At 28.4% G+C, this 21938-nt stretch overlaps 2 protein-coding genes across 6 annotated transcripts; both read left to right on the top strand.

The window, feature by feature from the left end:
• The first annotated feature begins 249 nt into the window (after positions 1-249).
• LOC145187129 (uncharacterized) lies at positions 250-14495 on the top strand. Of its 3 annotated transcripts, XR_016455034.1 has the most exons (18): positions 250-1230; positions 1329-1539; positions 1886-1928; positions 2094-2193; positions 2279-2411; positions 2623-2800; positions 5456-5553; positions 6364-6445; positions 6608-6772; positions 8103-8211; positions 8317-8392; positions 9182-9349; positions 9429-9507; positions 9586-9702; positions 9784-9845; positions 13698-13930; positions 14022-14084; positions 14177-14495. XR_016455034.1 is itself a non-coding variant. In XM_090096116.1 (15 exons), the coding sequence occupies exons 1-15, from the start codon at positions 1142-1144 to the stop codon at positions 9847-9849; spliced, it is 1608 nt and encodes a 535-aa protein (XP_089952242.1). In that variant the 5' UTR covers positions 250-1141; the 3' UTR covers positions 9850-9896. The 3 variants fall into 3 exon arrangements, 2 of the variants coding, with proteins under 2 accessions (XP_089952242.1, XP_089952243.1); XM_090096116.1 differs by lacking the exons at positions 13698-13930; positions 14022-14084; positions 14177-14495 and having other exon boundaries at positions 9182-9243; positions 9784-9896; XM_090096117.1 differs by lacking the exons at positions 250-1230; positions 1329-1539; positions 1886-1928; ... (3 more) ...; positions 14022-14084; positions 14177-14495 and having other exon boundaries at positions 9182-9243; positions 9784-9896.
• Positions 14496-16456: 1961 nt separating this feature from the next.
• LOC145186597 (DENN domain-containing protein 10-like) lies at positions 16457-20540 on the top strand. 3 transcript variants are annotated; one of them, XM_090096612.1, is made up of 10 exons: positions 16457-16500; positions 16677-16831; positions 17636-17829; positions 18057-18089; positions 18249-18438; positions 18786-18897; positions 18972-19144; positions 19624-19662; positions 19829-19923; positions 20139-20540. In XM_090096612.1, exons 2-10 carry the CDS (start codon positions 16795-16797, stop codon positions 20310-20312), a joined length of 1047 nt encoding a protein of 348 aa, XP_089952738.1. In that variant the 5' UTR covers positions 16457-16500; positions 16677-16794; the 3' UTR covers positions 20313-20540. The 3 variants fall into 3 exon arrangements, with proteins under 3 accessions (XP_089952738.1, XP_089952737.1, XP_089952739.1); XM_090096611.1 differs by lacking the exon at positions 16457-16500 and having other exon boundaries at positions 16527-16831; XM_090096613.1 differs by lacking the exon at positions 16457-16500 and having other exon boundaries at positions 16714-16831; positions 18280-18438.
• Positions 20541-21938: the final 1398 nt, after the last annotated feature.

The raw sequence follows: 21938 nt of genomic DNA, 5'->3' as shown, positions 1-21938 counted from the left end.
GATCTTAGATTGATCTTAGATTGATCTTAGAAATGATCTTAGATTGATCTTATATTGATCTTATATTGATCTTAGATTGACTCCTTTTGACTTTCCAGAAAAGTACAAGTTTCTCATTCTAATTGAATTTTTTTTTTTAAGGACTTAAAAAATTCTTTATAACTTTTTAAATTTTACCATTAATCTTTCAGATTTTGTAAAAAAAAGTCCAAAAATTACTCTAAAAAAAAAATTCTTTTTAAGTTTGTCGTACGAACCGTTTTTGACCATTGCGCGACGGCTTAAGAAAGCTATCAGACTTTTGAATACCATACATCAACCGATTCCTGATTTTAAAAAGTTGTCTAGTTGCCCAGCATTATCCACATTTATTAACGAAATTAAATTGATATTTTGCAGGGAATCTAACTATAAAATTATATTATTTCACCAAATTTCTCCAGTTTTTTTAAGCAATCAAATTCGCTGAGTATACTTTATGACAGAAAAAAAGGCCACATTTTTGTTCTTTTAATTGCTTGTATATAGTCCATGTGGCTAAATACAATGCAGTCTTTAATTTTTGTTTCATTAGCCCAGATTTAAGTTCAAGGATTCTATCGATAGTTTCTAATAGGGCATTCAGTGTTCAACCTGATTGTAGAGCAAGGAAAAAATAGTTATAGTTAATCAACTTATCTAACCATCAATGTAACCATGAATATTACCACTAAATGATGGTTATCTTTAAATTATACATGAATAAAACTGAAATGCCAATACCTTGTTAAAGTTTTTTAAATCATGTAATTTTAAAACCATACTTAAAAGTTTATTTGTTAATATTAATTCTCGTCTCATTCTTTTCATATTGTATCCTCTTTTTATCTCTCAAATCTTTATCTTTTAATTTTCAATTTCCACTATTTTAAAGATTCTAAAATTAAGAATTAATGTGAGGGTAATATTATTTTTAAAGATGATTCTTGATTTTTTCAGGATGAAGGATGTGTTTTTTGTTTGAATAAAAAATGGACTATGCAGCCCAAAGCTACTTATCAGTTATACTTTTTAAATCTTCATATTGTATAAATGAGTCTTTTTTTTTTTTATCAAAAATTTGTATTAAACAGTATATTTTTATTTAAGGCTCCTATTTTAAATGTTTCCACCATTAACCATTATGAAGAAAAGTCTTCTTCATCATGCCTATGAGTGTTCTTTGAGATGTCTCACTCAAAGCATGAAATGGTATGGTTGATGCTCCTAATCTTACTTAGACTGAGAGTATTTTGTTTGTAGCTCTTAGTTATTGCAGAGCTGAACAAAAAAATGTTTTAATTTTTCAGGTCTTCTGAACTTGCTAGTGTTCTGCCTGTTGAAGAACAGTTGGAATGTTCTTTTATGTTTACGGAAGACCAAGCTTTGCTTGCTGAGTATGATAAGTATTTATATGGAAAAGCTTGTTTTGAATGCAAAGAGTTTTCTCGTGCTGCAAATCACTTAAAAACTTGCAAGAGTCAACCAGCTCGATTTTTACATTACTATTCTCGCTACTTGGTATGTTTAATCATCTTTATTTTTTTTTACTAAATTTGATAACACTTCTTTTAAAGTTAAACTGAGCCATTTAAGATGTTTCAACTTCATTGAATCAGGTATGTGGAGTAAGCAATTTATAAAAAAACTTTGAAGCAGGTGTTTGTAAATGTTATTTAATTTAAACCCTGAATTTGTAAATTTGAAAGAAATGTTATGTTTGAAATAGTATCAAGGTTTATTAGGATATGTAATGAACATGAGCTTCCTGTTTGTTGTATGTTTCATAAAATACTACTAATAAGTGAATAAATAAATCCTTGAATAGCACTTATGTTTTGTAAATTGTTTCTTCTTTAAATTATAGGAATCTGAAAAACAAAAAAGATATAAAATGGTTGATCTACTGGGTATATATGTACTGAAGTTTTCATATTAAGATTTTAAGTGATGTTTATCTATTCTTTAAAATTTAAGTTACATTTTTAATCATAAGATTTTTTTACCTAAATTCTGAGAAAAGGAAATATTAAAACAAAAGATCTCTTTTATTCCCTTAAAAATTTTTTTGTAAGATGAAAAATCTGTTGATAAAGATGACTTTGAAGATCTTGTGCTCCTTAAAAACGACTTAAAAGAACAAGAAGATAGTTTGGATGCCTATGGCTTCTATTTGTAATTATATAGTTATTTTTTCTATTCTATAGTTTTTTAAACCTAAGCCAAGTCATTCTTATTAAAAATTTAAATCTATTTCTAGAAATGGAGTTGTCTTAAAAAGAATATCTCTTCACAAAGAAGCATCAGAAAGTTTTGAATGTGCAGTGCAAATGCAGCCTATGCTATGGTGTGCTTGGCAAGAACTTGCTGATCTCTGTGAAGACAGGCAGGTTGTAAGTAATATTTCTATGTTTGTTATAATTTCTATGTTTGTTATAATTTCTATGTTTGTCTTTTTTACTCTAACTATTAATTTGAAATTCTTTTTTTTTCCCTTTTCTTTTTAAGTTTAAATAAGATTGAATAAGATCTTATTATTGCAGAGTTAAATGAACACAATATGTCTTTGTATATGGATTCAAAACTGCCTTGTTTTTTCTCAAGCTGAAAGACTTAAAGTTACCAAAACACTGGATGAGTGAGTTTTTTTATGCTTATGCAGAAATGGAGCTGCATATGAATGAAGAAGCACTTTCTCGATATCAAAAACTAAGCTGTGAAGGCTTTGAGAACAGTACTTATATCAAGTCTCAAATTGCCACTGCTCTATATAACTTAAGAGGTTGTTCTTGTTACCATTTAAATTTATATTGAAATATTTTTTATTTACATCTGATTTGTTTGAATTCTTAAGTAACTGTACAATTGCTTTATAATTAAATAACAGCATAAACTGTTTAGTTTTCCTTAACAGTGAGAAAAAAAATTAATTGCTATTCAGAGAGATACTTTCTTAAGTAGTTGGCTTATATAAAAATTATTAACATTAAAAATATTTTAGTGGTCTCTACAAAGAAGTTTAAATTTTATTATGCTTGTTAAAGCATTAAAATTGTTTATTGTTTTGTATGAATAAACTGAAGAACAATTTATTATCAACAATCATTTAAGCTGTATTAAATGTTAAGTAACAAATCATTGTTGCTCCTGTCAAAGTCTCAGCATCAATAAAGCCTATTAGTTAGTTAATTGTATGGACCTTCTTAGTTCAGTTGGGGTATCACTGGTGGTACTCCTTAACAACTAAAAGAAGGAATTGTTTTTGTTCTGTGTTATTTGTGTGGAGCTGTACATGTTGATCAAGGCTTCTCCTCATTCTGCTATGTCATTCCTCACTCTCATGCTGCTGACTGTAGCATTGACACATTGTTTTACAGATTGTCTGCTAGCCAGGGACTTCTTGGTTCTTTGGTATTTTTTAATCTTTTTGATTATTTAAGATCAATTTGAGAAGCTGATGGTGCTCTACACCATGCCTTGGTGTACAAATCAATGGTGAAGAGACAGGGCACAGATAAGGTAGTTAAACTCTTTGAAGATAGCAGCAAGTTTTGTTTAGTTGATAAAAGCTGCTAGACACTCAAACTCCATTGCACAAACTCAAGTCTATGCAGTCATTTTTAGAAACAACATTCCAGCTGTGGCCAACAATTGTACTGTTAACAACAGGGAGTTGTAATTGAAATATCTACAAATATCTGCAATGACTGGGAACCACCAAACTGTATACCTTTGATTGGGATGGAAAGCTAACACCAACTCATTAAAATGAGTCACTCAAAAACACATGAGTGTGTTGATGGTGATGTATTGCAAATAAAGCTCTAGGAGACCAAACCAGGAGATAAATCATGTGGAGAAATCATTGCTGAGCTAGCTATGAAGCTGATGGCCAAGTGGCATTGTGATGATTGAATTATCAATATGAAATTCGACACCACCAAGCCATTTAACAGCAACTTGCATTGGTTACAGGATAATCATGTGTTTAATGACTTACAGATAGCAGTATCAAAGTTGCCAGACATAATCTTATTTACAAGGCTGAGAAGTAATTGGAATATGCCACATGAATCCTCTCGTATTCTTCAATTTCCCTGCAAGCTGCTTGTTGTGATAAATGTTTATTCATTATTTTCTGAGAGGCAACTGCTTATAGATACCATGCTCGAGTTCAGACCACCATCAGCTAATGATCTACAGGTTCTAGTTTAGTGGTTCTGCAATGAATGGAGTAAGCACAAATTTTCATGTGTAATGATAGTTCAACACAGTTGTGTCACTCTTGGTTTGCATTTTTACTGCCATTAAATGGATTCCTATAGCTTTCTGTCGTTGTGTAGGGTGAGTTGATTTCTAACATGATTAGTGCTGAGAATGATGCAGCAGTAAATGTTAATTATGATTGCACTGAAAAAGGTGTAAACTAGCCTCAGATTTTGAAGAACACTTTTAGTCTTTGTTGCAAACATTGACAGAAGAAAATTAATAGTAGTATGCAGCATGTCCAAATGTTACTGACTCAAGTGACATGTAACTGTTGTAACATCAACCTAGATTTCAAAGATTTTTTAGCTAACAACAAATTACTGTAATACTGTGCATATATAAATTGTACAATATTAATTAGTTTGGAATACTGTTTTTTTTTTAAATTTTAAATTCAAGTTATTATTGTGTTGCTTTACCTAAAAATACCTGATGACAATAACATATTCCTCCTAAGTGTTTGGTGGTGTATTTGAATGAGCCTCAGACCTTGAGTATTCAACATGCACCAGTTTGTTATAGCAAACAATAAGACTGTTATTAATATTCCAATTCACTTTATTCATCTGGCCAACTTGTGTAATAAGCAAGACTACCATTAAGAATTTTAAAAAAAAAAAGGTTAGCAAAATCTATCAAATATTGGACAACTTTAGCGAGGGAGGGACCTCTAAATCAACTCTGATTTGGAAAATTATTTGCATGTTACTATAAATTACATTGGAACATATTAGAAACATAGACATGTCACTAATAAGCAATTAATTTTGTGCTCTACTGTGGTGATTTACTTTAAGCTACAACACAATATACAGTAATAAACTGTAAAGTTTGGTAGGCACTCTTAAGTGTTTTTAGATTCAAGTTTTATTTTTCGTGAATTTTTTTTCAACCTTGTAAAGATAGTTACAAGGTGTCCAATTAAGTAATCAAACTTAGAAAAATAATGGCATCCATACTGTGATTATATGATTGTAAATCTTACTGCAGCATTGCAATTAAATCTCTATTTTAAAAATTTTTGAGTGACACATTTAGGTACTTTCTTTTAAATATCATTTAGGCACCTTCTAAACATTTGGTTTGAGTTTGATGAAAGTAATAAAATGAACTTTTTAAGAAAATTTTATTGTTTATTTTATAATTACTTACAAATTTTCTTTTTCAGACTTTGAAGCATCAGTAGAACATTTTAAGTGTTTGCAAACTATGGATCCATACATGCTTGATCATGTTGACACATATTCCAACATTCTTTACATACATGTATTACTTTTTTTTTTTTTTGTATTATTAAACACTATAAGAGTTTAGAAATTATTCTGCAAATGATCTCTGTATTATTTATCTCTCTCACATTATGTTTTATTTTGTGTATAGTTTTTAATATACAGAAGTAATTTTTAAAAAATTAAAACCAAAAAACTATTTATTACAGTTTTATTCTGCAATAAAAAGCTTTTGTACTGAATTTTTTTTTTCACCTCTTTCATCTCCTTTCTTTAACTGTGAAATGATTTGGTAACAATTTTACTATTAGGTCAGGTAGTCACTTTTACTTTAAAGCCATTAAAGAAACCTTTGAAAAAAAGAAAATATTTGAAATTAATTTTGATAAAGTTTCATAACTATGTATTAAGACAACTGGAATTCATCTCATTGATGTTTAATGCAATTGCTAGCAATAGAAGTTCTGTGCTAAGTTTAATTTAGTGAATGTATAAGTTTTAAATGAAAAGTGAGGCAGTTTTATCGTATTAGTTTTAAATCTTTAGAATTGCTTCAGTTAATTGGATAGATATACAAATTGTCATTAAACTAATACAAAAAATTTTAACAAAATTATTTTACAATAAAAAACTTCCCACAAGAGTTTTTACCTTTAGCAGTTTTAAGTGGCATTTAAAAAAGTTTTACTTTGAGTTTAAATTAATTTTTCTTTTCCTAGTTTTTTGCAAAATTTACTAAGATGTAAATGTTTATAGATTATGCATTTCCTAATTAAATATGGCTATATGATATAATTGTACTTACATTTATTACTTGTATTGTCTCAATGATTTAAATATGTACTAGGATGATCGGCCAGAACTCAGTTATCTTGCTCATCGGGCTTGTGAAATTGATAAATACAGAGCAGAAACATGTGGAGTAATTGGTAAGTTATTCTTTTTTCAAAAAGTTATGTTCAATAAAAATGGTGTTACATCAATGTTGGTGACAAGATGTATTTTATTTTCCTATATTTTTTATCCATTTTCATCCTTTAAGTTTTCTATTTGTTATTTAACTGAAAGTTTATAAAATACTTACCTTGTAGGTAATTACTACAGTTTGCGGGGTGATCATGATAAAGCTGTTATCTATTTTAAACAATCATTGCGCTTAAATCCAGAATATGTTGCGGCATGGACGCTTCTTGGCCATGAATATATTGAGCTTAAAAATACATCAGCCGCAATAGAAGCCTACAGACGAGCAACTGGTATTGTGAATTACTGTTTGAAAATCTTAAATATTTAGTATTTTAATAACATTTTTTCACAATAAGTTTGAAGTTGTTTTAGTTCCTTCTGCTGGGATGTCACTCTAAAGATATAATAGGTTGTTTATTTAACTGAAGTATGGGTTCTAGTAGTTTTCCCATGTTTTTTTATTCAAATTTTTTTTATTAATTTAGCTTTTTGCTGAATAATTATTATATATACTTACATTATTTTTACTTGCATTATATATACATGGGTTATATGTTCTTACATTAGGTTTAATTATTCAATAAAAGTCTAATAATATGCAGCCTTAATCTCAATTTCTTTATTATGGTTTTTACATTTTAATTGAATAAATGATCTTTTGATATTCATAATTGGAAAATGCAGAAGTTCAAGAAGATATAAAAAGTTTCTTGGGATGTAAAGTTATTACAATATTCCAAGATGTCATTTACTGGTGACCTAAACTAATGAAACATGGTACTTTCAAATGAAGGGCCAAAATTAACAACAAAAATAAGGACTCTTTGGTTTTAACAGTAATTAACCTCCTAAACTAAAGACAGAAATTGTATTGGTTCTCATAAAGTTTGGGTTCAACATATTAAGACCACACCTCTCAGTTACCAATATTTTAAAAGTGGAAATTTGGGGAATAAAATTCTGCTCGACAATAAAAGGTATGAAACACACATTTAATTACTATCAGAAGTTGATATTGACTAAATCAACCCTGTTGTAATATCTTCAAGACAAGCACAAAAAATAAAAAGCTCATTAATTACAAATTAAAACATACTTGAACATGACATGGGATGAATGCTTCATCATAACAATAGAGGACACAAGTTTTACCTCAGAATAGATCAGTTACTCTAATACCATATATCTCTTCATCAATTTAGACCCATTACCCTGGTTCAATATTACTTTATTAAAAATAGCTATTAATGTCTTGGATACTAACAATTTCAAATCAGCATGTTGCTAAGTGAAAATTCCGTAAGAAGACTATTAAATCACATTGTGCAAACTTTACTAATTCAAATGAGTGCCAGTTGATTGTACAAAAAAAAATTTGGCATCCAACTTAACAATAGATCATCTCGACTCCTTTTTTACAATTACAACAGATTACTTTGCTTAAATATTTTTATGTATATATATATGTTTTTTTTTTGTTTGTTTTGTTTTTTTTTTCTCTTAATTTATGTAAAAATGGCTCTAAATAAATATGTAAAATATTTTAAATTAGTTTGTTAATTTTTTTTTTTACCTCCGTAAATTAAGTAAGTGAGATTGGTCTTATATTTCTTTTGGCAGAAGTAAATTGTCGTGACTATCGCGCTTGGTATGGTTTGGGGCAGGCATATGAATTGCTCAAACTTCCTAAACATTCTCTGTACTACTTTCGCGAAGCTCAGAGACTTAGGTGAACAAATATCTTATACAAGTTTTAAATTTATTTTAACGTTGTTTTGCTGCTTTTGTTAATGTTTTTGCTTTTTCGTTAAAATTAAATTACGTTGAAATTTAGACCGAATGATACTCGTATGCTAATAGCATTGGGTGATACTTATCAAAATATTGAAAAACAAAGTAATGCAAGAAAGGTATTTCAATGAATTCATTATTTTATAAATATTAAAATAGAAACACTTCTTTTTTGAATTTGTTTGTGCTTTGTAACTTTACTGAAATTAATGGAGTTTTTATGGTAAGTAATTGTTAGTAGTGCTTGTTGATTTTCATCTCATTCCCTAATTTTATTGAGGTATTTCACAACTTTAAAAACATTTAATGAAAATTGTGCAAATCTTTATTTATTTGAATATTTTGTTTGAATACGTATTTAGAATAGTTTAACGTTTTTAAACCAATTTTTAAACTATAAGTTGTCAAATTTCAGATTGAAACAGGAGAAACAGGAACTTATTACTCAAAAAGTAATTTTCGAATTTACTATGTGAAAAATAATTTAAAAATGGGTTGTTGTGTCTTTTTGACCTGCACTGCAGTTTCGTTATTTCAATCAGTTTACAAATCTGCACATGCTCTACATGCTGCAGAAGGAAATGAAAGATTATGTATATGAAAGTTCAAAACGAAAATAAATTCGAAATTACAGTTTGAAATCAATTTGACTTTGTTTCTTTTTAGTAATTATTTTCAATCACTTAACGTAGCAACGTGATTGAAGTTGCACAATTTCTCCATCAGTCAGGTGACATAAAAAGTGGCCAACAATATTATAAATTTTTAAGCAAGTAAATTGAGATGAGGAAATATTTTTAAAAAAAGAATTTCGTTCAGTTATTTTTAATTATCTGGAGTTAATTTTCATTTTTTGTGACATAAACAAGAAATCTTTAAACCTTATGCAAGGTTTTTTTTTATTTAAGTGTTATTTGAAAGCTGTTCGACTTGGTGACTCAGAAGGTCAAGCTACTATTAAACTTGCGAAGTAGGTGTTGATGCTTTCTCGCTTTCTTCAATAGTGGTAATCCCAATTGATCATAACGGTTTCTTATTCGCCAAAGTTTTTTGATTTGCTATTGATCTTCAAAGAAGTAGGTAGTTTTCTATTCTGTGAGTAGTTTCACCAGGATCCTGATGTCCTTTTTAAAAACTTAAATTTTTATATTCCAGGTTGCACGAAAACTGTGGGCAAAGTGCTGAAGCAGCTAAACTCTACACTCTCTATGTTGACAAAATTGATTATCATGCGGTGAGTAGTATCTAACGTTTAAGTCCAACACTCTGCGTAAACAATCAGAATCTGATGGCTTTTCTCGTTTTAATTTAGAACGCCACTACTGTTGATGCTTCGCATGCATGTATATTTGTTGCTCGATATCATCTTCGTGCTGGAAGATACGAGGATGCCAGCACGTATGCTAGAAGAGCGGTAGATTATCCTGAAGTAAGAATCTTTACTTCTTTGAAGTTTCAAAAAAAAAAAAAAAAAAAACTTGTCATGTAACAGTTTTTCTTTTCTTTATAGAGTCGTGAAGTTGCTAAAACATTGCTATTCGAAATCTCAAAGATGTCTCGCGCCCATGAAATGTAACTATTTTTTCGGTTATATATATATATATATATATATATATATATATATATATATATATATATATATATATATATATATATATATATATATATATATATATATATATATATATACACATACATACACCCACAATATAAATAGAAAAAACTACAGAGACATCAGATATCACTTTCTCTTTTTATTTGGTATCAGTTAGGTATTGATGAAATATGTCATTAATGAATTAAATAATCATGTCATTAATGCGTGTTGTTGAATAAATTATGTCAACAAGTTACAGAATTACGTTTAACGGCATCGATCTCTATACGTTAGTAAAACTAAAAACTTAATTTAAAATCGGAGAGAATTGGAAAAAAGTAAGATTTTTCATTTCTTTTGAAACCTTTCATCTCAACTGTGGGGCTCCAATAATTGAACTCAAGCTCTCCAATTGATTTTGGCATTGTAACTCTTTAGGCCTGCAAAATAATTACGTTTTGTTAGTTTAAGGATAAGCACTCTAGTCGTGATTTTTAGGAATCATTTTTCAGACGACATAGGTTAAGCGACAGTGGTAATGCGCCGGAATTTAAAACGTTCCGGAGCAAGTGCATCACCAGATACTGAAAACAGTCACTTCAATGAATTGTCAAAAGGAATAGAGAATGTACCTGTGTCTAATATAATAAATTATGATGAGATCAAGCTTCCCGGATGATCCGGAAAAACGAAATGTCCTGAAAGAGTCAGAATCTCCTTAAAGGCATTAACCTCTGTGATCTTCGTAGTTACCGCAGACGACCCTATATTACTAAGCTGGACAGCAGGCGACCTAAAATTAGCAAAATAAAATCAGACGAAATCTGACTGGTTCGAATTGTTCTTCGATTTTAGTGCACCTGTTTTAATCACTGTAAAAATATACGTTCAACTATGTTTATTAAAAGTTTGATGGGATCAACAAATAGCAAACCTGGATCAAATCAACAAGTTATAAAAGAACTAATTCAATTCCATAGAGTCTGGAAGTCATGTCTGGAAAAACTATTACTCAACCGTCAATAAATCCAGGGTCATCAGAAGTGGGGAGTTTAAGAGTGAGAGAGCAGAGGAAAAAGGGATTGTGCTTCCTTAGGATTTTCAGCAACTTTGATGTGCCCGTTTTATTTTAAATCAACTATTTTTGATTAAATAAATTTTAACGCCTGAATTTAGAAGCCACTGATCTAATATTGATTTCTTGTTAAACTTATTAACAAAAGTTTTTAATCATTTCTAAATATTATAAGCGTATTCCTGCATATATAATATTAAGGTTTTAGAATTTGTTAGAAAAGTTTTAAATAGCTGGTATTTTGAAAAATTGTGTCATAACTTTAAAATTCTTAATTTGATTTGCTTAAAAAATCTCATAACAACTTATAGTTACTGTTCTGAGAGTTGCTCCCCTTGCTTCCTATTAAGCAATCGATGAAGACCATTATGCATTTTGGTGGTCTTTGCGCAGGTACTTTGCTCTGTACATCTGGCACAAGCGTGCTGAATTGATCGTTGCTCAAAAACTCTTTTACAGAATCCATTAATGAATGCTTACAAATAACTAATTTGGTTCCCATCGATTTACTGATCATTCTTGTGTACGGGGTTGTAAAAGATTTCAAACTTCTAAACGATGTAAGGATATCATGCTACCCCAATGAAAGCACCATCAGTTTTACCCAAGGAGTAAGAAAACAAAGCTGCCTCCTTCAAAAAATTTTTAAAAAAATTGAATTGAATTGCGAAAAACAAACTTAAAAAATGATATTAATCGTTTCTTTTAAAAATGGAGTCTCTTCCAATTGGTTCAAAATTAAAGTTTGCTTTAAAACAATTTTAAAAGTTACAGATAAAAAACTGCTGCTTATTGGATTAAATCATAAGCGTCATCAGGTTTTTTTTTAAGTAAAATTAAGTTGAAACTTCAAAAAGAACTTTCATCGAACTTTAGTGCATTTTGCTGAAGTAAGAGTACCTATCACAATGCTTTATATGATAGTAAGGAGGAGCAACCCAGAAAGAAAGACTCTTTTGCTAGAGTCCTCCTCCGTTCATTAAGTTACAGAGGAGTTTCCGACCACCAATTCCGTAACGCACCGTTTTACTGGAGTATGCTTAAAAAGTGGGGATTTGGGAAAGAATCAACATTTTAAATAACAGTAAAAATGAAAACATCTTTAAATTTTAAACAGAACACAGAAGAGAAAACATGTTAATTTACAAAATAATGGTTACAATTACAAAGCATCAAGTTTATAATATCAGACAATCCACTCATTAGGTCTCTTGAACTTTTAGTAAATTGAAAACACGTTTGTGATTAAAAAAGGATTACGTGAAAAAACTGACAAAACTGCATGCAATTCGAGAAAAAGATTGAAAATATATAAACAAGATTATGAGTAAGATAAAAGATTGTTAGCGTAAGGTAAGATCAATATTTAAGAATTGTTTCTATTGTTTCATGTCTAAAATAAATAGACTGCAATTAATAAATTTATTTAGCATCTTTTTTTTTCGTCCTCAAAATCGTCTTTTAAAATATTTTTCAAATTCTAAAAATAAAACATAAAAAAAATCAAATGTTTCAAACGTGTTATTGTTCATGAAAATAGTTATGACAAAAAAATTACGTGCTAACTTTATCGAGATGCATATATATATATATGCATCTCGATGACATCTCGATAATATATATGCATCGTGCTAACTTTATCGAGATTCATAGAGCAATTAATACGAATAAATAACTTAGGGCAATATAGCCCTTCAGATAGCATGATCAGTGGTTCGACGGTTTTCTTCTCGTCTCTGCAACTAGTTTCAGTTTATTATTTATGTCATTGATGTTTTACTAAAAATTCTAAGTTTAAGAATTCAGACTAAGTTTGTGAATAAGAGTGATTGTAGTAGTTAAGCACAATTTTTAAGCCTATTTTCTGAAATGTGCTTTTAAATTGTGTAAGTCTATGTGTGGTTTTTGCACTTTGAAAATAATTATACAAATTGAAAGCAACAACTCTGCTTGGTAATTATAATCACGAATGTATCTGAACACACTACAGACATCAGTACCAGTTTAAAAACTATAAATAAATGTTAAATAATATGGTTTCTTTTTCTGTTCTAAATAATGTTGAAATGCGCAAAGCATTTTTAATTTATGGAACATCAAACTTATTTTCCTTCAGTGGAACCAAAACTTTTTTTAACGGGAAGCAGACACCTGGGTTCCTTTTCAGCAATTGCTGCAGGTAAGAACATTGTAGGCCATCAATTTTACACGTAGGTTTACTACTTACAAGTTTTATAACTTGAAGACAGATAGGATATCGCTTGTGATAATACAAAAGTTGACTCCTTTTGATTATTTGTCAAGCTTTTTACAGTGAGATCTTTCTTGGTTATTAACTTTTTTTCTATCTAAATGTTGGTTTATGGTTTCTCGGTTTTTTATAGTTGAGAAAAAGTCAGTTTTCAAAACTGCTTGACCCTTTGCGTTATCCTTTTTGCATAAAACAAATGCTTTTTTTAAATGTTGATTTTTCCATTGGTTGACTTTCTTACAATAACCGCATTTGTGGAGGAATTACTCCTTATTATCCGTGTATTAACTTTCTATAAAAGTTTTAATTTCATATTATTTATATTATATCTAAGTTAAAAAAAGAACAACAAATCTTTTAAACTTATTGTCCATCGCACAGACAGCAATTTTTTTAGTATTTTTTTATAGACAAAAAGCAGAAACTTAGAGCACTACTCTATAAACATTTTATCCGCTTTTTTAGGTTTTTTTCTATATCTTCAATTGTATTGTTATATAGGCCAATTTAGTCCATTTGGTATTTGGGGTGCATGAAAAATATGGTCAACTTCAACATTCCAGCAGAATAACACATGCAAGACTGGAGAAACCATACCCAACAAGAAGAGCGTCATTGGAGGGTTTTTCGTTATATATGTGGCCAACAAAAATCGCTAATTTACTTGTGTTCATCTTTATTGCCAGTTATGATCAAATAAAGTGCATTGCTGGATTCATCATTTTTGATAATAGGTTTACTTTTGACAAAATCATCATTTTAAAATTCGATTTTCATTTTTTGTTAAATGTTCTCATTACTTATGGTTTTCTTTTTGTATAAAAGGACAAACTTATGATGTTATACCTCTTTTTCGATACAATCTTTTTGACATTCTTTAAGCTGCAGGTATTTTTATTTGATTTATTAGTTACCTTATATGGTCCTATCTATGGCTTGACTTTTTTTTAAAAGTTTTCAAAATGCTTCTTTTTTTTTAGACTCACTGTCCTTCAGAATAGCATTACTATTATATTCAATCAAGTTCCAATATCCAACAATTAGCAGAGTAGCTTCTCTTTAACTTTTAATGCAAACGAGGAAAGTCAACTTACAATAGTATAATTGGATCATAGAGTCATCTCTGCGCTCTCTTTGTTTAAAAAAGAACTATTAATTAAACAAACACAATTATCAGATTGAACACACTTTACTTATTTTGTCTAGTTAACTTTAAAATAAACAATCCCAAAGTGTGATAATTTACAAAACGTTAGAGAGTTTAAACAAAGAAATAGTGTAGTTCACTTGAAGAATTGTTACATTCAGATAAATTTTTGTTAAAGATAAAAGCCCCTGATCTCAAAATTGTAACTGAATAGTGTGTTCTATTGATTTTTTCAAAAAAAGTTGAAGCCGAAATTGGCCTCTCAAGATGGCAGCGATCAGAGCTCTTAGTGGTGACTGATGTACATTTTATAAGGCTTTACACAAATAAGAAAGAAAATAATTAAATGGTTACTAATGTAATAATTAATCATTATCTACTGATTGGAAGAGAGTTATTTATGAAAGAAAAACTAGATTATGAAATAAATTTTTTAAAATTTAAAGAAATAAAATGATTTAAGAAAAAAGTTAGACAATGAAAGAAGTTATTTATTTGTTAAAGTTCAAAATATTCAATATACTTATAAAGTGCAATTTACGGTTAAAAAAATGTTTATTCATAATTTATGTACTTTTTAGTTCTTAGTTACCCAATGCAGTGGGCTAGAAGGTTGATAACATAACTGCATAGTAAGTTGCACTGGTTTCTACCAAAAATTTTTATAAACGTTATATTTTCTATTTTTGTAGCAAGATACCAGATATGTACATGCTGCATGAACAATAAACTGAGTGCAGTGAGTACATACAACTCAGGGGTTCGTTCTAGGATTATCTAAAACATGAATGTAATTAATGGATATATCATTTAACAAGAATATCAAAATTTTTTAATATTATATATCATTTTATTTATATATTATTCTTGGTAATATTCCAGCTCTTAATAATTGAGTCAATTGTTTTTGACTTGTTTGCTAACGACTTAAAAACTATGACATGAATTTTTTAATAACATACATTATGTATGTTATCAAAAAATGTATGATACATAAAAATTTGAATCTTTAAATAGTAACAATTATCTCTAAAAGTTTAGGGATAACAGTCCTAGTTTATGATATCAACACCTTAGAAAAAATTCCATAACTTGTTATTTGATAAATTTTTGATTATATAGAAATATTTAAATCTAATCTATTATACTTTTTTACCTATATTATATACCATGCTGTAATACTTGCTGCTAAATATTATGGCAACAATTATACAGAAATTAAATAATTTTATCTTGATGCCAAGTTGCCAAAATATTTCATTTTAAAAAGAAACTCAGCTGCCTACCATGCAGTTGTGTTATTACCTTTTTTGGTTGTTAAGAACTAAAAAGTGCATATTTTGTATAACAAATGCTAATTATTTGAAGTTTGAGATTTCTGCACAAGCTAATTAATAAATTACTGTCGGCAGATGCCAAAAGTTGCAAGTTGATTAGCAATTATCATTTTAGACCTAATGACAATTTCTTTTTTCTAAAATGACAATTGCTAACTAACATGACAACATAGTCAAGTTGGTTAGCATTCGCCAACTTATACAAACACTTTTTCTTCACCACTGTTAAAAAAAACTAAATTTAAACTAAAATTAAAAGTTATACTTAGTTTTACTGAGAATTTGCATTTTATTTTATTTTATCACATTTTCATATCACATTTCTTCTGTGAAACGAGAAACAGAAAAATTAATATACAACAAGTTATTGTAAGAACATGTTTTATTAAACAAAAAAAAAAGTTTATATATGAAATTTATGTAAATATGTAATATTCCGTTATTTTTTAAAAAAATTAAATTTAAATAAAAAAAAAAAAAAGAATTTTTTTTTTGAAATTCATTTATTTATCAATTTAAGATATAAGACTTCATTATCAGTTTCTAAATTTTCATATGGTCTTTCGTTATTTTCGCCGCTATCTTTAGTGGCCAAAACTACCTTCAAAAAATTTGCCCTACACGCTATCCAGATATATATTAAGATAAGTGATAAAAGCTTATATTCATCTGGTAGATTGTAGTAGGCCATCATGTTGGCTTACGAAAACGTCTTATCAATCCTGCGAGGCATAATGTCACACGCTTTTAAACGAAAATAACGCGGAAGAAAAACGAAATCTTTCTAAGCAAGTCGACTATGCACATTGGTTTTGTCTCGGTATCGGTATTTTAAGAGTATCTGCATTTCTTGTCGTCTTTCTCGTATAAAAACTATATTTTCATTATAACCCCAACTCCCAGCCTGTTTTTTTTCTCGGAAAAAAATATCTTTAGTACATTTTCCTTCACGTCTTGTATGATTAACTAAAAAACCGCAAATGTGTCCCCACTTAGATTTTGGTTTCGACGGTCATGATTAATACCAATTACTCTAAAAGTAAACCTTAACCGAAACATTGACACGTTGGTCCTGGTGGTTATGAACAATCAATTATAACATTTGTGTACAGTAATGGCAGCAGTCGATTTGAGTGGAGTTGCAGTTTTTGGTGAGGAAATAAAACAATTTATAACAGATACCAAAAGTTTTGTTTAAATCTAAGTTGAAAACTTTTTCGATATCAGAAAAGGAGTTAAAAATAATGATGCTGATCTGCACTATCTGGAAAAATTCGTATGAATTAAAAGCTATTAAGCCTTTTAAGGGTTTAAACTTTCTCAAAGTAGAGTATTCTAAAAGTTCAGGATATTCTACATAGATTTTGAAATATTTTATAAAGTTTAAGATAAATCATGTCTAAAATAGTTATAACTAGGTTGTAAAGCTTAGATATAAATATTTAAAAAATATATCATATTGTTGTTTCAAATAAGCATTTTAATATTACTCAAAAAAATCTTGAAATGAATTTTGTTTTTTATTGGTGAAAAGATGTTGGCATGACAAGTATATTGTTAGTTAAAAATTAAAAATGTGGAAAGTGGGCACATTCTTTATTTTTCCACAGATATACATTCCCTTCCCCAAAAACAGATAAACATAAAATAACAACAAACAATAATGTCTTGCCTCTAGCCTGGGAGTTTATCCAATAGAATATTTGCAGTAAATTACTGTAAAACAATATCATTTGTTATATAATTAAGGCACCATCATTAAAAATTTTTTTATACATACATGCATGCTTGCTTGCTTGCTTGCTTACTTACAAGTATATTTTTTGTTACAGGAATTGTGAAATGTCTGACTGTTATTTGGGGTTTTGTTTTTATGAATGTATTATAATCACAATTGATTGTTTTTTAGTAATCATAAGAAAATACGTTTTGTTAATTTATTTATTTTAATTTAGAAAAAGATTTTGATGAAGAGCTTATTTGTTCATGGATCTATCCAAGTATTAGTACAGATCTAAAAAAACATTTTTTGGGGAAATGCAACTCCCTATTCTCTGAACATGATGAGATAAAATTTTATTATGGACATACTCAGACTTGTTGGTACTACATCAGTATCTCCAAAGAAGATGGTATTACAAAGAGAAAGGTTAACATATTTTCTTTTAGGTTATATGAATTAGTTTATATCAAATATTTAAGTTACTATTAAATTTTTTATTTTTATATCTTGTTTTCTGTTGTTGCTGTTGTTGTTGTTTTTGTTGTTTTTTTAAATAATTTTAAGCAAATAATGCAATTTTGATTTGGTTTTTGTAGGATTTTTTTTTTTTTTTGATTAATCAACTACATAATCTGATTGCATTATATTTGTAGATCAAAGATGTCTACATATTTATTTTAAGTCAGGTAAATAAGTTTTTTTAATACTAATTATAAATTTTTCTTTTTTTTTTTAAGAAGTTTTACAATAAATTTAATGTTAGTTTTATTTATGATGTATTTAGTGCACTTTATAGTCTTAACTTGGTTTATTATTTCAAAATATTTCAATTTTTTCTTGTTTAGACTTTTAATCCTGAACTTTATGAATCATTAGGAAAAGAGTTTTTGAAAAGTTATGCATTGGGGATGTCTGCAATACTCAATCAATATTTATCAATCTATACAAAAGGGTTTTGTATATGCAGTGATTCATCCAAGTTAACAGCAAGCAAGTTTGATCAAATGAGAGCCTATTCACAAACTTGTATAAAAGGTTAATTTTTTTTTTTTTTTTCTAACCCCCATGTATTAGTTTAAATTGTTAAACTTATACCAATAATAATTTTTATTGGTTCAATAAAATAAGAGGATTTATGTTGGCTTTTATTCTTCTTTTTATTATTCCTAATATTCATCAGCTATTTTATATTACTAGTATTCTTCAGGCAAACCTTTCAAAATAATAAAAAAATTTTGAATGAAAAAAAAACTTGTAAATGTAATTTAGGCTTTAGCGAATACAAAAGCAAAATTAATCTGTTTGTTGTTTTTTTCTGCTCATTTATGTAATCATTGTTTTCTTGTAATACCAATTTCAGCTTCTTTTACCTTTTACCTAAGAATTGATCACCTTATTTGGTATGGAAACAATATTGTTGTATATTGGTGTACTTTTGAAAAAGCGTATAGTTGTGTATACTCCAAAACTTCAGATGCTTCTTGATATCTGCAGGTATGCCTATGGTAGTAAGTTGTAATAAGAAAAATACATGTTTTTTATTTATTTTCAATCATACTTTTGAATAGAACAATGCCATCTTTTGCTTTTCACCGAACTAACTGGAATATTGTCTATCCACATATGAGCTCTGCTGATACTAATGATATAAATGCATTGAAAAAACAGAGAACATATGTAGTGGGTTTCACTGAAGCTGGCTTGGAAAGTAGATCAGATCTCTATGATTTATTCATTAATGGTACTTTTTTTTTATATCTTTTAAATACCTATTTTATTTTTAGATCTTCACAAAATCTACTTTTTTTATCTCATGTTTTAATTTTAAATATGCAGTATATTATTTAAAATGGCATGAATATGTGTGGGTTGTAGGGACAAAAGTAAAGAAGTATCAAACATTTTAACTAGGCTTATGATTTATTATCAATGTCATTTTTTTCTATGTATAACTTGTTTTCTTGAATTTTTTAAAATTTTGTTGTTTCTCTTTACGATGCCAAAGATCAATTACACTGTAAGAGAAAAAGATCTTTCTCTCTCTTTTTGTTTTTCATCATAAGCAGTTTGCATCATTTGATGATTTTTTAAAAACTTACCTTAAATGGAGTAAAATTTACTTCGTTAATGACAATTTCAATAAAAATACTTTCTTTTTTTTTTTTTTTTTTTTTTGTAATAAAGTTAATTTTAATTTAAATACTTTTTTCAAAATTTTAGTGCCTGATGCTGAAATAATTATCAATCCGGACTCGAAAGGTTTGTACAATTATATTGTTAAGAAGGTTCCATTTTATTCATCTACAACTTTTTCTATGTAATATGATATGGCCTTTTCTATATAACATGACCATATAATAAATGGAAAAAACCATATCTGGTACATCCCTAACAAGTAGGCTAAAATAGCAATCTTGAATTTTAGAATGCTTTCAAATGAGTAAGGTGCATAAAGATATTGCTACATACCTCTTTCAAGCATCTGAAAATGAAGATGTTGGCGATGAGGATATCATCAAGGTAGAGGAGTGTTTTTATTCTGAAACAAATTTTAATAGATGCCTCATTCTGAGTGTTTTTATAAATAGTTTCACTGAATGCGATATTAATGTTACATTATCCTGTGTTTGAAGGCCTTTTTTTAATTTTACATTGTTGCTTTTTCATATATCATAACAATAGTCATGTTGAAAAGAATCTATGCTGCTATGAGATGTAAATTTATTTTTATGTAGGACCTAACCAGGAAAACAAGAGAAATAATTGATAGTTTAAAAGTTTTGGACACTGAGAATCAAGCTAATCCTAGTATATCCATAGACTTATTAAAGTCAACTAAGTTTAGCATCATTATGCAAACATTCTTGTTTAATCTTGCGTCTGCAGAAGGTTTAGTAAAATTGATTTAAGATAAAGTCAACCTCTGCATAGTTGGTTTTTATGTTGTTTTTTTTTTTTTTTTTGTTTGTTTTTTTCCTTTCAAAGCAAAATTGTTATATTATATCTTTTTATATAGTCATATTTTGTAAAGTGATTATTTATTTAACATTCTATTGTCCATTTTTTATGTTAAGAGAGGTCTGTTGTAACCCATATTTTGATTTGTGTATTTACATAAGAACTTAAATCTGTTGATATAATGAGCCAAATTATTTAGTTATGACTATTTTTCATCGACATACATTCAACTAAATATTTTTTTAGAACTAACCCACAGCAGAATCCACACTTTTTTTTCGTTTAAGTTAAAAATTACCATAAACCGACAAAGACATTTAATTTATTTGTATTAGAACAATGCTATATATATATATATTTTGATTCTTACTTATAAATTGAAATCCTTTTGATAGTTCTTTTTCATTCAAAGTTGTTTCTAACAAGTTTTGACATTTACGAGGACTGAGGAAAGTTTTACAGAAGTTTATGGAGGAAATAGAAATCTTTATGAATTTTAGAATATAAAACTAAGTTTTTATCTATTTTACACATAAACTGCGCCCCTTCACTCCCTTTTTTTCTTTTCTTAATCTTACACTATGTTAAGTGTAAAGTTATTTTCCACTTATGGCAATCTTTTTTACTTTCTGCTGGATAGAGTTTTTAAAATTAAAAAGTAAATAAATTTTAACATATTAATAAAAATAGAATAGAGAGGGAAGATAAAGATAAAGCAGTTTTTGTATATGAAATTTACTCTCCGGTCTTGAAGCAAACAAGTTTTTTAGTTTATTTAGAAAATATCTCAACAAATATGCATTAAAACTATTGATTCTCTTAGGTACAATTGTAGGGGACATCTGGTAATGAATAGACTGCATTTTGCACATTTTTTCCTATAAAATGTCAATCACCTTTACTTTCACAAGATGTAAAAAAAAGTATACTTATATGTGTGATTTGAGTCCTCAGAGTAACAAAAAAAAAAAATCTTTAGTAATAATAACTATATCAGAGGAAATGAGATGATTAAAATTTTATACCGACCTCTTAATTTTTCAATTGTCCATACAGTAAAATATGGTCGTATGAGCAGACTACCCCGTGTAATTAAAAGACAAGGGTCGCAAATGTAATTTATATGTACACAGCTGTGAATAAAAATTCTTTCCAACATCTAACGTGTACATTTTTTTTGTATACATGAGATATGCGTCAATTTATAGCCAAAAATGTCGCGGCAATACCTGATGACAACAAACGTCATAAAATATACTGGACTGGTACAAATATCTGTATTATCAAACAATGAACGACTAACTATGAACTGAATCATTGACTAACAGTCTCTTACTTTTTCAAAAGCAAGTAAGTACTCTGTCAACGCAACCACTAAATCCGAGTATGAATATTGAAGAAATATTACTGAATTAAGGAATACTAAAGAAATATTACTGAGAATGAAATTTTACTGAAAATAAATTATACTAAAAAACATTCAAAACCAAGAATTTAAAATCATAAAGCGCTGAGTTGATAAAATCTTGCAAATTTTCATGACTAAATTTATCAGCTGTAAGAGAAGATAAAGAACG

This window comes from Hydra viridissima, unplaced genomic scaffold (genome assembly GCF_058129835.1).
Source record: "Hydra viridissima isolate aposymbiotic clone 2 unplaced genomic scaffold, HvirCarnegie_v1 scaffold_8, whole genome shotgun sequence".
Lineage (NCBI taxonomy): Eukaryota > Metazoa > Cnidaria > Hydrozoa > Anthoathecata > Hydridae > Hydra > Hydra viridissima.
This window is presented reverse-complemented; position numbering and strand designations above follow the sequence as displayed.